A 15717-nucleotide genomic window follows, 5' to 3' on the forward strand; every position below is an offset into this window, starting at 1 on the left:
TACAAAGACATTCATTAAAAGATTGAATTAGGGCCAGGCGCAGTGGCTCACACCTGTAATCCCAGCACTTTGGGAGGCCAAGGTGGGCAGATCACGAAGTCAGGAGATCGAGACCATCCTGGCTAACACGGTGAAACCCCATCTCTACTAAAATTACAAAAAATTAGCTGGGCGTGGTGGTGGGCGCCTGTGGTCCCAGCTACTCAGGAGGCTGAGGCAGGAGAATGGCGTGAACCCAGGAGGCAGAGCTTGCAGTGAGCTGAGATGGCGCCACTGCACTCCAGCCTGGGTGAGAGTGAGACTCTGTCTCAAAAAAAAAAAAAAAAAAAGATTGAATTAGTCAGGGCGCAGTGGCTCATGCCTGTAATCCCAGCACTTTGGGAGGCTGAAGTAGGCAGATACTTGAGGTCAGGAGTTCGAGACCAGACTGGTCGACATGATGAAACCCTGTCTCTACTAAAAATACAAAAATTAGCTGGGCGTGGTAGTGGGTGCCTATAATCCCAGCTACTTGGAAGGCTGAGGCACAAGAATTCCTTGAACCCAGGAGGCAGAGGTTGTAGTGAGCCGAGATCACGTCACTGCACTCCAGCATGGGCAAAAGAGCAAGACTCAATCTCAAAATATATATATAATTAAAAATAATTTGGAAATTTCTGAAATTAATTTTGCCACTTGAATATTATTTAACCAATTAAAACATCTCAGCTGAAGAAAATGACCAAAGATAAGGCCACATAGTCAACAGATACTCTAGGAAAAGGATGATACTACAGAAGTCAGATCTACTCATTCAAAACATTTTTATGAGCAAACAAAGGCAGTCTCTTCTCATTATGGCACCACTAAAGTACAAACTAAAGAAAAGGTTCTGATTAGAGTTAATTAAGCCAGAAGCAGATTAGGTTTTTGAGATAATTTCCCTAACTCCCCCAGGAAGGATGGGCTGTTGTCAATTGAAGAATGCTTGGGGTGTAAACTTAAAAAAATTGGGTAGTTATGCAGGGGGAAAGAAACAGCCCTGGATAGCTAACATTCATTATCCATGCTAAAAGGGAAGGGAAAAGTCGGAGCAAGGAGAGTAATACTGATAGTGGTGAACTTAAGTAATTTAATACCAATAATACACATGTTTCATTTCAGCTAACTGTTTTTCTAACAATTTTTTCATCAGAATAAATGGTAAAAATTGATAACTTAATGGTTAACTTCTGCCTTAATTTCTACCCTGTGCTAATTAACCAGAAAATGGCCCAATAGATTAACCAGAAAAACGGAGGATAAGTGAATTTAGATATTTGTTAGTATAGGTTCTCAATTATGGGAGAGTTGATATTGATACCATTACCTCAATACTGAAAAGCATAAATATTGTACTCATGCTCTGGGGTCAGAATGCCCAGCTAATGTCCTGCCTTCTTAATTACTTGCTAATTTTGGGACTATGGATAAGCTACTTAGCTTTTCTGTGCCTCAGGTTCCCCCTCTGTAAAATGAGGTTTGTGTTGTTGTGAGGATTACATGAGCAACATCTATCCACAGCTTAGAAAAACGTCAAGAGTATAGTAAGCACTTCATAAATACCTGCAATTGTCATTAATAGCAAAATGAAGGAAATCAGGTTAGCCAATCCAAAGGAAAAAATGTTCTAATAGATAACAAATAAGAACAGTGGTTAGTGAAGTTTAAGGGATATTTTCACGACTCTCAATTTTTAAAATTTCTATTTATTTTTTCGAGACAGAGTCTCACTCTTGTTGCTCAGGCTGGAGTACAATGGTGCGATCTCGGCTCACTGCAACCTCCGCCTCATGGGTTCAAGTGATTCTCCTACCTGGGCCTCCTGAGTAGCTAGGATTACAGGCATGCGCCACCACACCCGGCTAATTTTGTATTTTTAGTACAGATGGGGTTTCTCCATGTTGGTCAGGCTGGTCTCCAACTCCTGACCTCAGGTGATCCGCCCGCCTCAGCCTCCCAAAGTGCTGGGGTTACAGGCATGAGCCATCGCGCCTGGCCTCATGACTGTTTTAAAGCAGTGGGTCCTAACAGACCCCAAAGAGGTGATTCCTCTTGTTTTACGAGGGAGAAATAAGCATAGCTACCACGTTCCTCAAATTCTAGACATAACTACAGAGGAATGGTGGTTTTACATTTTGGTAGAGCATTAAGAGAACCCTTGGTCGTCTTTGACAACCTAGGTGTAAGTTATCAGAGATACACCTGTTTAGAAGAGACTTCGCAACTAGACTTACCTGTGGTTGAACCCAAAAGGCCTATCAACGTAGAGAAATACGAGGCCAAGTGTGGTGGCTCATATCTATAATCTCAACACTTTGGGAAGCTGGGGTAGGAGGATTGCTTGAGCCCAGGAGTTCAAGACCAGCCTGGGCAACATAGTGAGATCCCACCTCTAAAAAAAAAAAAAAAGTAGAAAAAAATAGCTGGGTGTGGTGGTGCGCACCTGCAGTCCCAGCTACTGGAGAGGCTGAGGTGAGAGGATCACTTTAGCCCGGGAGGTGAAGGCTGCAGTGAGCCATGATCGCTCCACTGCATTCCAGCTGGGCAACTGAGTGAGACTCTGTCACAAAACAAAACAAAAAACCACAGAGAAATACTCTATAAAAATGAAAGGGAGTGGTGGAGAAGACAGGCAAAGTCATTCTCTCCAGTTTCTCCCTCCTGATTTGTTCCCATCTTAGAAAGAAAGAAGAGGGAGAGGACGAGGGGAGAAAAAAAAAAAAAGAGGAGGAAACAAGTGAAGAAAAGAGGAGACTTGGTAAACAACAGGAGGTAAAGGTAGCTCAGAGGAAGGTCTCAGAACATAGAGACCAGTTCTGTTTCCACTGGACCAAGGAGAAGTAGTTTTCAAATATTTCTGAAAACAGTTAAAACTGAAAATCAAAATCTAATTAATCTACATTAAAACTTTTTTTATCACCAAAGCTTATACATTAAGAGTACCTCAGATAGGTTTTTGAGGTCCTATACTAATCCCTCTACTATCCATTTTATAAGAAATAAAATTTAAAAGCTAGGAAACATCATGAGAAAAGAGGCAGATGAGAAGCTAGGTACAAAGATACTAGTCCCAGTCTGGAGCAATGATAAATTGCCTGCACTGGATTTGGAAGAATAGACAATTAATTCCATAGTGCCTTTTGAGTTTTTTGTCTTCTTTCCTAATAGTCCTGTCATAATTCTAACTCTGTTACAGGAAGAACTTGGAAGGTAAAGATGTTTAGAGCTTAAGCTTTAATACTATGCTTTTTATCCTGAAAGAGAAATAAGAATGAACTTCTTGAGCAAGAGAAATGCTCTCATCAAGTAGTAAACGGGGTATAAGTGTGACAAAGACACAGCAGAAAAGCAGCACACACCTCACATACCACCATGACAATTCATACAGGTCAGCAAAATTCCAACCCATGGAGTCTTCTGCTCATTTATAGGACAAAATGTCAATGAAAATAGACTAGAACAAAATCAAGGGGTTTTCTGGACACCAACATGCAAAAGGGAAGGCTTCAATTCTATCAAGCAGCTCACATTCAAAGGCTAAACTACTTATAAAGCACACTCCTAAGCTGTGGTTTGCCTAACACAAAAAGCATGCACAAATCCAAGTATCACCCCCTTTCTATTTTAGAAGACAGAACTCCTATATTATCCAATTTGTTTGTTTGGAGATACAGGTAGGTTAAAAGCAAGAAACAATAATAATAATTTAAAAACACACACACAACCATGCCTATTTACCTTGAATGGGATAAGAATAATGTGCTGGGCTTGGCTGGCTTGTGGTTAACCCTGTAGTGCAGGTAAGAACACTGTGTTGACTTGGAGATGGAGTCTGAATTAAACCACTTTCAGGTTTCATACCTGGCCACAATGCACCTGAATCAGATAAATTGGACCAATTACAAACAATACACTGGGACTGAGGAGCATGGTTATGCTTTCAAATATCAGCCAGTAGGTTTAAAATCTAAATCTTAAAAATAAATTTGCTTGTAAGAGAAAATTATTGAATCTCCCACTTGTAATACACCACAAGCAAATAACACTTTCAAAGAATTAAGGGATAAGGGCAAAGAAACAAAAAGCTTGCCACAAATCCCAATATGTATATAAATTCATTTCATTTCAATGATTGGGGGAAACTGACCAGGATTCAGAAAAAAGAGTTATTGACACCCAACTGGAGTATCTGTTATGAAGACTGCCTGATGTCCAGGTACAGTGATAAATAATTTATTCAAACTGTCAAGGTAGGAGACATTCCATATAAGTTTAAAATCCACTTACCCATTAAACAAGGACCAAATTTTTCTAAAATATATTAAATACTTCTCTGCCTTGTTAAGCTGGTTATTTTGTTACTTTTGTTTCTTCTGATTAGGAAAGACATACCTGCTTATTTTGTAAATTAAAAGCATTACAGAAATACATAATTTAGAAAAAAATACAGTCATATATAATCCCATCATCCAGACTTAACCACTATTAACAGTTTGTAGAAGAGTCACCCAGATGATTTCTTCCTTTTTTTTTTTTTTTTTTTTTTTTTTTAAAATAAGATAGGGTTTTGCTCTGTTGCCCAGGCTGGTCTTGAACTCCAGGCCTCACACGATCCTTTTGCCCCAGCCTCCTTTAGTGCTGGGATAGGCATGAGCCACTACACTCAGTCCAGATTTCTTCTATGTATTCACTAATCATCTTTTTTAACAAAAATGGGATTGTGGTTTTTTGTTGTTGTTGCTGTTAAGAGACAGGGTCTTCCTCTGTCACCTAGGCTCAAACAATCCTCTTGCCTCAGCCACAGGAGTAGCTGAGACTATGGGCGTGTGCCACCTTACTTGGCTAATTTTTTGTAGAGGTGGGGCTCGCCACATTGCCCAGGCCAGTCTTGAACTCCTGGCCTCAAGCAATCCTCCACCTTGGCTTTTTAAAGTGTTGGGATTATAGGTGTGAGCCACTGCCAGCCAACGACTGTTTTATACACAGTATACATAATTTGCTTTTCCACATAATACCTCAAGATTCATCTTTCTAAGTCAGAACATATAAGTCTATCTCATACTGACAAACATCACAGCTGTTCATTTTTACTTTCTTTTTATCATAATGTTCCTGAGTGACAATCTTTCTAAAATATATTTATATCCTTTCCTTCCTTCTTAGCAGGGAGGAAATAGCACACATACCTTTAGATTTTCTCAGTTACTGTTTCAAAAATAAAAACTGTGCTGTGCTATATATATTACAGAGATACCGCAGAGGCTATTGTGATGTGTAAAGACAATTGTTTAGTATTAAATAGAACTTAATTATAGTTCTGATTTTTAGGTTCTAATTTCACTGTTTTTCCTCAGTGGTCTGTCGCTTCTTGACTTCCTTGGCTATATCTGCCTTTTCATTTGCAATAAACTAGGCAACCATAAACAAAACTTTGCATCTGCATGAGAGCCCAAAGATATTCTTTATGAGCGAAACACTCTTAAGTGCATGGTTTTGGTGATAATTTTGGCTACACAAAAGCCTACTTTAAAAAAAAAAAAAAAACTTTTTTTTTTTTTTTTGAGAGGGAGTTTTGCTTTTTTTGCCCAGGCTAGACTGCAGTGGCATGATGATCTCAGCTTACTGCAATCTCCTCCTCCCGGGTTCAAGCAACTCTCCTGCCTCAGCCTCCCTAGTATCTGGGATTACAGGTATGCACCACCATGCCCAGCTAATTTTGTATTTTTAGTAAAGATGGGGTTTCACTATGTTGGTCAGGCTGGTCTCGAACTCCTGACCTCAGGTAATCCACCACCTCGGCCTCCCAAAGTGTTGGGATTACAGGCATGAGCCACCACGCCAGGCCCAAAAAATCTTAATGCCTGGTTGTTCACTGTGTTCTGAATAGCTATGGTTACTGGGTTAGTGTAGTTGAAGCTGATAATTAGGTCTAAGAAGGTTCATCAACCAAACACATTCCATGTATGACATAAGGTTAGCCATGACTTCAAACTCAACATTAACTCATATCATTTATTTGCTCCTACTCTGATAAACTAGGAGTGATTGAATTTATAGCCAATGAACAGATATATGCAATCAAAAATATAATACTTTGAGAATGAGAACCTCTGCTTCACCAGGGCACTGAGATACTTCAGTGCAGCAACTCAGATTTGTCCAATTTATTGATAAGTACATTTAGGAATAGTAAAGAGAAATGTGAAAGTCTTAAACAATAGTGGGATATGATAATCACTTTTTAAGTTTTTTGAGACAGGGTCTTGCTCTATTGCCCAGGCTGTAGGACAGTGGTGCAATCACAGGTCATTGCAGCCTCAACCTCCTGGGATCAAGGGATCCTCCTGCCTCAAACCCCCGAATAGCTGGGACCACAGGCACACAACGCCTGGCTACTTCTTGTATTTTTGCAGAGACGAGGTTTTGTCATATTGCCTAGGCTGGTTTCAAACTCCTGGCCTTAAATGATCCTCCTGACTTGACCTCCCAAAGTGCTGGGATTATAGGCATGAGTCACTGCACCCGGCTTTGCCCCAAACTCTTAATGCATAAAAAGAAAATGTAATATCTTTTTCTCATCTATTAATCACATGAAATAACTTATTTTAAGAGACTGAGGAATACTGACACCGGTAGCATGAATTAGAAGCATTTGCCCTATCATAATTCATGATGATTTAAATATGTCCTATGTCATTTAAATTTAATTAAGATTCTTGCTATGTTTGATTTTCAACAATAAAAATATTTGGGAATATCATTTTTTAAACATTTATGATGTAAAATGTGAGTATCAGTGATATGATTCCTGCTGGTTGTATATCACACTTTTTGGTAAACAAATTGCTATTTCAATGTCACAATAACTTTTCAGATTTATTGTCATCACTGTGATTTCTTTTTCCAAATAGGTTTTGACCCTAAGGGGTTAGATTTATAAACATATTTTTATACTATATGAAAATAATACCTTATTATTAACAATAGTATCAACTGAGAATGTTTTGACAGTGTCCCTCTTATAAGATCAAAAATTAGAACACAAATGTCCAAAATAAGTAGGAGATAGCTAGTTGTGAATATCTTTGGCCAGAAACACAAAGTAGATGTTTAACATATAATTATTTTATGAGGAATAAAAGACAATATGGACAGTGCCTCCAGCATCACTGTAGACCTGGCTCTTCAGACATGCAAATCATCTTCCTCTAAACGCACCCCTCCCAGAATTCCAGATAACAGGCAGCATGACGACCCAGTAGTCTGACTCCACGGCACTACTGCTCATAGCAAACAGGGAAACCAAACCCTAATTACCTGACTCCCAGTCCACTGCTCTATGCCAACAACTACCAACTTTCTTAAGTACTTTTAAGTATCAAGAGCCTGCTGTAGACAAACTGTCAGGTTAACAATGGGAAAGCAAGTCTGTCTCTGAGTGCTTTCCTGCTGCCCCCAGAGTGGGGTCTTATCACAAACTCTACCCAAGTTTCTCAGCACAAGTACTTCACTATTGATTACTCACTATCCAAACTAATCTCATCAGTTCAATTTATAGTAACGCATATAGTGATCTTTAGAGATTAGTCTGGTGAGGAACTAAAGTATACACCAATGCTAGAAAAAGCACATGAAAGGACATTTTGGCTTGCTGATTCAGCAGCTCATTTGGATAAGCTATTATAAATAGTAAGTAATTTAATGTAAGTACTTTTCCTGATTATAAACAAAGTATATGTATATATTTTTTGAAACATCTGTAGGAAAAACAGCCACTTTTTTTGCTTCCAATTATTCTTTATGCACAATTTTTTCTTTCTTTTTTTTTTTTTTAGAGGCAGAGTCTCACTATATTGTCCACACCAGAGTGCAGTGACTATTCACAGGCATGATCCCACTACTGATCAGCACTGGAGTTTTAACCTGCTGCTTCTAACCTGGGCCAGTTCACCCTTCCTTAGGCAACCTGGCGGTCCCCCACTCCCAGGAGGTCACCACATTGGTGCTGAACTTAGTGCAGATACCCAATCAGCATAGCGCACTGTAGCCCAGAACTGCTGGGCTCAAGCGATCCTCCTACCTCAGTCTCCCAAGTAGCTGGAACTACAGGCATGCACTACCATACCTGGGTATACACATATTTTGTAAAATACTAAATTGGTATTACAACATTGTGTTTTTGTTATTATATACTGCTTTTTTCAATTAATAATATACTGTTTTCTCAAGACCCTAAATATTTTTCAACAATATGATTTATAATGGCTATGCAGCAGTCATATAAAATTTAACACATACCTTAATATTCAATTTTTAGGTTTTCAATTTTTTCACATTATAAATAATGCTTCAATGAATATGTTGGTCAGCACATTTTTCTGGGTATCTCTAACTAGTTCCATAGGATACATTCCCAGAAGTGAAATTACTGAGGGAAATGAAATGAACATCCTTAAGGCTCTTAATGCATATCACCCACTCCTCCAACTCACATTAAAGTTCTTTTAAAAGAAATCAGAACAGTTGGCACCTAAAGGCATATTTTTTGAAACCCACTAACATTAAACAAGTACCCTTTTCCTTACACATACTCCTTCAGATTCCTAGAAGTTAAACTTCTAATCCCCTTTCTGCCATCCCACCCCATTTGTATACAGCTCTGGAAAGAATATGATCAGTATTTCTTTAAAAGATTATTCATCATATAGTCTTCTTAGATTTCTTCTAGTCTTTTCTCCTTTCTTCAAGAGGAGGAAGCTTTTTAATTTCAAACTCAACTCTGAGACCATCTTTTTGATATAGACCTAAAGTTATGAGCATTTCTGGAATGAAACAAACCAGGGTTCAATTATAATCCCAGGCGTTTACTAATTGTATGAACTTTGGGCACATGATTTAACTCTCAGTTTCTCCCCTATAAAAAGGGATAGCACTTACCTCTTAGGACTGTTCTGAGGATTAAATGAGACAATACTATAAAGTGTGAAGTACTTATTCTTAGTACACAGCTTGTTATAGTAAATAATAGAGATAAGGTAATGTTATTATAATGAATTTTTCTGAAGCCCTATTTGCATCTGAAATAAAACAAATTAGCTAATCTGAAAACAGGCAGCACTAAGATGACACGACTACCAAAATCTTGATTTCGAAAGAAAGAAATCAAGTGTTTTCTCCTACTTAATTTAACACATTACCAAAAAAAGCCACAAGATAAAACACAAGAAAACATCTTTTCAAAATACAGTCACTTTTAAAAGTTTTACAAACCTCTCTTACAATTTCTCTGGTAAATTGTGAGAATATGCCATCTCTATCATTCACATTACCCCAACCAAAATCTCTCTCTAGTAAGTCTCATACATTACTTAAAGTCAAATTTAAGCTAATGATTATCTCTCTCTGAATTACTGATAGAAGAAATTATGAAACACAAGTCTTCCTTGCCCTCAAATATTAAACAAAACCTGATTATTAAAGGAGCCTGTTATTAACAATATTACCAACATACAATATAAACATGTATCCTTCAAGGTTTTAACAGAGATCTATTTACTTTACAGAATTTTTTTCTTTTTTAATGTATTATTATTATTATCATTATTATTATTATTATTTTTTGAGACAGTCTTGCTCTGTCACCCAGGCTGGAGTGCAGTGGCACCATCTCGGCTCACTGCAACCTCTGTCTCCCAGGTTCGAGTGATTCTCATGCCTCAGCCTCCTGAGTAGCTGGAATTACAGGTGCCCACCACCATGCCCGGCTAATTTTTAAAATATTTTTAATAGAGACGGGTTTCACCATGTTGGCCAGGCTAGTCTCGACCTCCTGGTCTCAAGTGACCTGTCCAAAGTGGGCTGGGCATGGTGGCTCAGGCCTGTAATCCCAGCATTTTGGCAGGCCGAGCTGGGCAGATCACTTGAGGCCAGGAGTTTGAGACCAGTTGGCCAACATGGTGAAACCCTGTCTCTACTAAAATACAAAAATTAGGTAGGCTTGGTGGTGCATAGAGCGAGACTCTGTCTCGAAATAATAATAATTTAAGGGAAATATAGTGATCATTTAAAAAATTAATTATATCTAGGATCCATATGCACACAGAATTATCTTAGGTATTCCATAAATCATGCTCAGAGATATAATAGGAGTAGTATTTAATACTGAACAGCAGGAATGATCAACTGTTGTAAACGGCTTGGGCTTGCTAATAATTCAAATTAAAACAGAAGATTTAAAAAACTATGTGAAAATAATTATAATTGCTAGCCTATTATTAGTCAACTGTTGAAAAATCAGCTTTAAATAACCAAAAAGAAATCAACACAAACATATTCACAGAGGTGTCTCCTTTCAAAAGGTCCATTCAGTGTTGGCTGGTTAATCATATCATAAATACAAGATCTGAGTACGCTGGCTGGTACTAACAGGCATGGAAACATGGATGTACAAATGAGGAAACAAGAGAATTTGTTTCCCATCTCACATGAAGTTATCAACCCCACTATTATTAAACATAACTCCCAATTCTTGTTTCTAGCAGTTACCAGGAACCAAAGAATTCTAACAAGCCTAAAAGTAAGAAAGCTGACAATATTATAAAAGAGTAGCCAAGCGGGTCAGGAGAAACAGGAATGTGGAAACTAGAAGCAGGTACATTAATACATCCAGAATCTGTGTGGTGATATGTCTGGAAAACTTTTCTAATTCATAGCTTGATTAAATAAAGTCTACAGAAATATAATTTTGTTACATATTACATATTTTTAAATAATACAGTATTCTTTTAATTTTCTGACACCCATTTCAGGAAAGCAGGGAAGGAGCAATGAAGCACACTGCGTTTACACACACAGAAAAATAAGCACAGATATTAAGCACCCAAAGAACTTTAAAGGGACGTCTGATAAATCATTTTAATTTATAGTTCATGTCCAAGACACCTAAAACCAATGAAAATAACTCCCTAGGCACATAAGGCTATAAGAAAATTGGGGATTTCTGGCATTCTAAAATGACTTTTTGGTTCAGCAGAACAATATCTGATCAGTTTTAGGTGGGGTTAGGGGAGAAAGGAGAGGGAGAGATTGGCCAAAAAACAAAAACAAAAACAACACACAAAAACAAACAAACAAAAAACCCCACAGAGCAAACTATGATACATATTCAGACTACCTGGTTTTAGCAAGAAATTGGCCACCTCGAAATATATTTATTATGCTTTCCTAATGATAGTACCATATTATATTGTATATAAAGTAAGTCAAATCAATAGCAAATCCTCAAAGAATTTACCAAACACTTAAAGATTCCAAGCTTCAGGGTCAGGACTTAGAACACACAAAATAGATAAATGAGTACTAAAAAACTACGATTTTTTTATTACATACATCAAACATACTGTTGCAAAGTTGCATACCCAACCACATATGTAACTAAGTGCTCTTAAAGAATGATGCATGGCTGATCAAAGTTTCTGGGGAATAAAATCAACATTCTTAGAAATTGTTTACAATAGAGTGCCTTACCAAAAGGAGGTAGTCCATACGTTTGGGTTGCCTGAGGGTAGACAGCATAGGGTTGAGTCTGCTGTAGTGTCTGGTATTGAGTCTGCCCAGGGTAAGCAGTTTCCGAAACAGGAACTGAGAGAATATGTGCATAAGGTCTAGAAAATTTCAAGAAAACAAAAACTTTTGTGTGATTTACTTTAGTAATGAAAAATAGGTAAAATAGCTACCACCACTAACGGCAAAGAATCTGCAACAAGGAGACTAATCTTCCACATAAAATGGCTCTTTTTAAAATTTTTTTATTTTTGAGACAGTCTTGCTCTGTTGCCCAGGCTGGAGTGCAGTGGCATGATCTCGGCTAATTGTAGCCTCCGCCTCCCCAGTTCAAGCTATTTTTCTGTCTCAGCCTCCCAAATACCTGGGATTGATTACAGGCACCTACCGCCACGTCTGGATAATTTTTGTATTTTTAGTAGAGATGGCGTTTCATCCTTGTAGGCCAGGCTGGTCTCAAACTCTTGACCTCAAGTGATCCACCCGCCTCGGCCTCCCAAGGTGCTAGGATTACAGGGGTGAGCTACTGTGCCCAACCTAAAATGGCTCTTATGATCAGAAAGTAGAAGCCTTTCCTCCTTTCCAGGTTCTACTATCATCAACCCAAAGAACAATTTTATGAAAAATTTAAGTTTCAAACATCCCTCCAAGTTCCAATTATTCTACAAACATTTCTAGTGTGCTACAATCATGGCCCTATGTGAGACACAAGGATGGATTAAACGTGTTCATGCCGTTAGCCTACATCTAGAATAAAATCCTAATATAATAGAAAACTAGATAGAACAAGATTGGCAATTGGTTTTCATTCTCCACTCTGCCCCTTGAACCAAACTAAAGTTCTGAGAGGGAAAGTAAGACTGGAAAAGAGGGTGAGGCTGGTGGAGAAAAGGCAAGCAAACACACCAAAAAAACGGAAGTAGAGATGGGTTCCAATATCCTTAAATCAAGCCTACAAAACAGAACCCAGGTAATTAACAAAGTCTGGGAAGTTCCAGACAGGACTCAATCTCCTCAATGATATTTAAGTCAGGGCATACTGCCACTAGTTGGTGCCACCATATCAGCGATAGCTAGAGATTTCAGCAGTGAAACTCCTGGGACTTTACAGTAGCTAGCAGATATAACCATTTCATCCATGATATTGCACTGAATTTTTAGATACCAATTATTTCATGTGGTGAGTTACACTGTATATATAACGTAAAAAAGAAAATGCTGGCCGGGCGCGGTGGCTCAAGCCTGTAATCCCAGCACTTTGGGAGGCCGAGACGGGTGGATCACGAGGTCAGGAGATCGAGACCATCCTGGCTAACACAGTGAAACCCCGTCTCTACTAAAAATACAAAAAACTAGCCGGGCGCGGTGGTGGGCGCCTGTAGTCCCAGCTACTCAGGAGGCTGAGGCAGGAGAATGGCTTAAACCCGGGAGGCAGAGTTTGCAGTGAGCTGAGATCCGGCCACTGCACTCCAGCCTGGGCGACAGAGCAAGACTCCGTCTCAAAAAAAAAAAAAAAAAAGAAAATGCTATTCGTACCATGTAAGCATAATAAAATATGGCGGGGGCGGCAGGGGTGTTTTAAAGGGGAAATTTTTTTTTCACCTTTGGGGGAAGAGGAAAATGAAGAAAGGCCATAAAGAAGTGATATAGTAGATAAGAGGTACAGAATTGGGAGAGAAAGGGTGTTCTAGCACAAGAAAAAAGTCCTGCCAGGGAACAGAGGAAGGAAAGCAAGGGCTTCAGCCTGTAAAGAGCATAGATAACTGAGGGAAGTATATTAAGAGAAGTAGTGAGAGAAAGGAAGCAAAGACCTTGAATGCTAGGCTAAAAGGCAAATCTGAAACTGAGAGCCACTGAAATTATTGAGCAAAGAGTGACAAGATCAGAGCTGTTCTTTAATAAAGATTATTTTGACAATGCTTTGTAAATTGTTTAGAAAGGGAGGAGAAACTGGAAATGGAGATCCAGTTAAAAAAACAGTTCAGATAAGTAATAAAGAGGTCTGAATTAAGATAGATGGTATAGCTAATAAGGTATTCTGAATGTAGCAGGTATGCAAATACTTTCTGAATGAATAAATGAATTTGGAATCTGCAACATATCCACATTTCAGTAGATTCTAAAAAACTGAATTTAAAAATGTCTATTCTTCTTAGCCAGATCTGAGTCCAGGAAATAGCTCAGGTTAGAGTTGTTACTCAAGTCTCATGGGAATGATTTACATCTTAGTGACCTTAAATGGATTAATCTCCAGATATGGTAAAGACCATAATGTCCTTTTTCATGCAGAGTCTTTGTAGCCCAAAGCTCAAATGTGTTTCCACATTTAGTATCTAATTTCTTCATAATAATCTCAGAGAATAGGTTCAGTCATTTCACAGAAGAAAGTCGCATGAAAATGATTAGCCCAAGCACACCATTAGTGTTAATACCAGATTAAAATTAGAAGAACTCATTGGGTTGACTTTTTAATTTATTTTTTAACTAATGCAAAATTCAAAAGGTAAAAATGGATATAACCAGGGAAAAGAAAGACAGTTTCCTTTTTATAACAGCCCCATAAAGTATCTCTTGCTTTTGCTACCAGTTTCTTTATGTATCCAGCAGCTGTAAGCACATAAGAATATATCCTGGCTTAATAAATGCACTTGTATGTGTCTTTGTATGCATAGGTCCACTCTTTATTATGCACAATAGGTAGCTTGGTATACACACTGTTCTGCACCTACCCACCTTGGAGATGAATAACTTGGCTGATATTAATGCTGATATTACCCCATGAAGGCCCAAAACATAACCTCTTAGTGACTTTCCCACCAAACCTATCTAACTTCAAAGCCCAGTTCTACTCTGAGGACATTTTTCCTCAATCAAGAAACTGAACACAGGCCAGGCGTGGTGGCTCATGCCTGTAATCCCAGCACTTTGGTAGGTAGGCAGATCACCTGAGGTCAGCCGTTTGAAAACAGCCTGGCCAACATGGTGAAACCCCATCTCTACTAAAAAACACAAAAATTAGCTGGGCATGGTGGCATGCCGATAGTTCCAGCTATTCAGGAGGCTGAGGCAGGAGAATCACTTGAACCCGGGAGGTGGAGGTTGCAGTGAGCCACGATGGTGCCACTGCACTCCAGCCTGGATGACAGAGTGAGACTCTGTCTTCAAAAAAAGAAAAAAAAAAAAAAACTGAACACAGATTGGACTGAGAAATCCAGTCTTGTTTTTATTAATCTGTATGCTGTATGTCAAGGTACAGGACAGAGAGAATGACCAGAAGTCAATCAATGATATGGTTAATCACTAACACTATTTTGCATGTTCAGTGCCTACTCATTTTAGAGTAAGCTTTTGTGTAAAATGATCCATTGCAGGCAACCATCTACTTTTTAAAAGGATACTACATAGATTATATTTAGAGGGAATTAAAAATTGGAATGATGATAGAATAAGAGATGTAAAAATAATTTAAATATCTATTATTTTAGAGGAAAAATAATATTAAATTTTGCAATGAATCTACAGAAAAAGCATATGCATTTTGGAAACAATTATTCAACTTACTTTGCAGAATACATCTGTGAGGTATAATCATTGGATGAGCGAGGGATGTAATCGGTGCATGTCATAACTGAAAGAAAGATAGTATCACCAGGTTAAAAAGTTAGAACATTTCAAAGATGGAATGGGAAAACTGCACATCTCACTGTATAGTCTTTCAAACTAATTAACAGAATACAGCTTGGACACCAGATAGAAAGACTATGTGGTAGAAAATATCTCTTTTTGTGTATACACCTGTTATAGACTTCCAGAGGCAGTAAAAAAAGAAGGGTGGGGTATGGAAAAGAGCTGAAGGTTGGTAGGGATCTCTACCTTTACCCATTACTGATCTAAAATAATAGACGAAGCAACCTCCTAAGCTCTCAGCTACGCTGATAGGCAAACAAAAAGCAAGCTCTGTGTCTAGAAAACCACATTATTCTACTTCAGCTTATTTGTTCTTTGAGTGCTTACTATATTGAGTAAAAGCCTTAAGAATGACTTTCAGGAAAAGATTTAGGGGAAGCATCCAATCTTATTTTAAAACCACTGCTACTGCTATGCATAATCAACAGCAGAGTAGATGCAAGTATA

The 15717-nt window shown here is 38.3% G+C and overlaps 2 protein-coding genes across 10 annotated transcripts in view; both read right to left on the reverse strand.

The window, feature by feature from the left end:
* Positions 1-15717, reverse strand: part of RPA2 (replication protein A2) — a 342664-nt gene that overhangs the window by 118645 nt on the left and 208302 nt on the right. The window lies entirely within an intron of this gene.
* EYA3 (EYA transcriptional coactivator and phosphatase 3) overlaps positions 1-15717 on the reverse strand; it is a 118965-nt gene that overhangs the window by 54715 nt on the left and 48533 nt on the right. For 7 of the 9 annotated variants that reach the window (XM_050795000.1, XM_050794992.1, XM_050795008.1 and 4 more), the window contains 3 exons: positions 15145-15211; positions 11548-11684; positions 3760-3897 (listed from right to left, as the gene is read on the reverse strand). In XM_050795000.1, the coding sequence (XP_050650957.1) occupies positions 3760-3897; positions 11548-11684; positions 15145-15211 (342 nt within the window). The remainder of the gene's footprint in view (positions 1-3759; positions 3898-11547; positions 11685-15144; positions 15212-15717) is intronic. The other 2 variants (XM_050795058.1, XM_050795030.1) reach the window with 1 other exon arrangement.

This window comes from Macaca thibetana, chromosome 1 (assembly GCF_024542745.1).
Source record: "Macaca thibetana thibetana isolate TM-01 chromosome 1, ASM2454274v1, whole genome shotgun sequence".
Classification (NCBI taxonomy): domain Eukaryota; kingdom Metazoa; phylum Chordata; class Mammalia; order Primates; family Cercopithecidae; genus Macaca; species Macaca thibetana.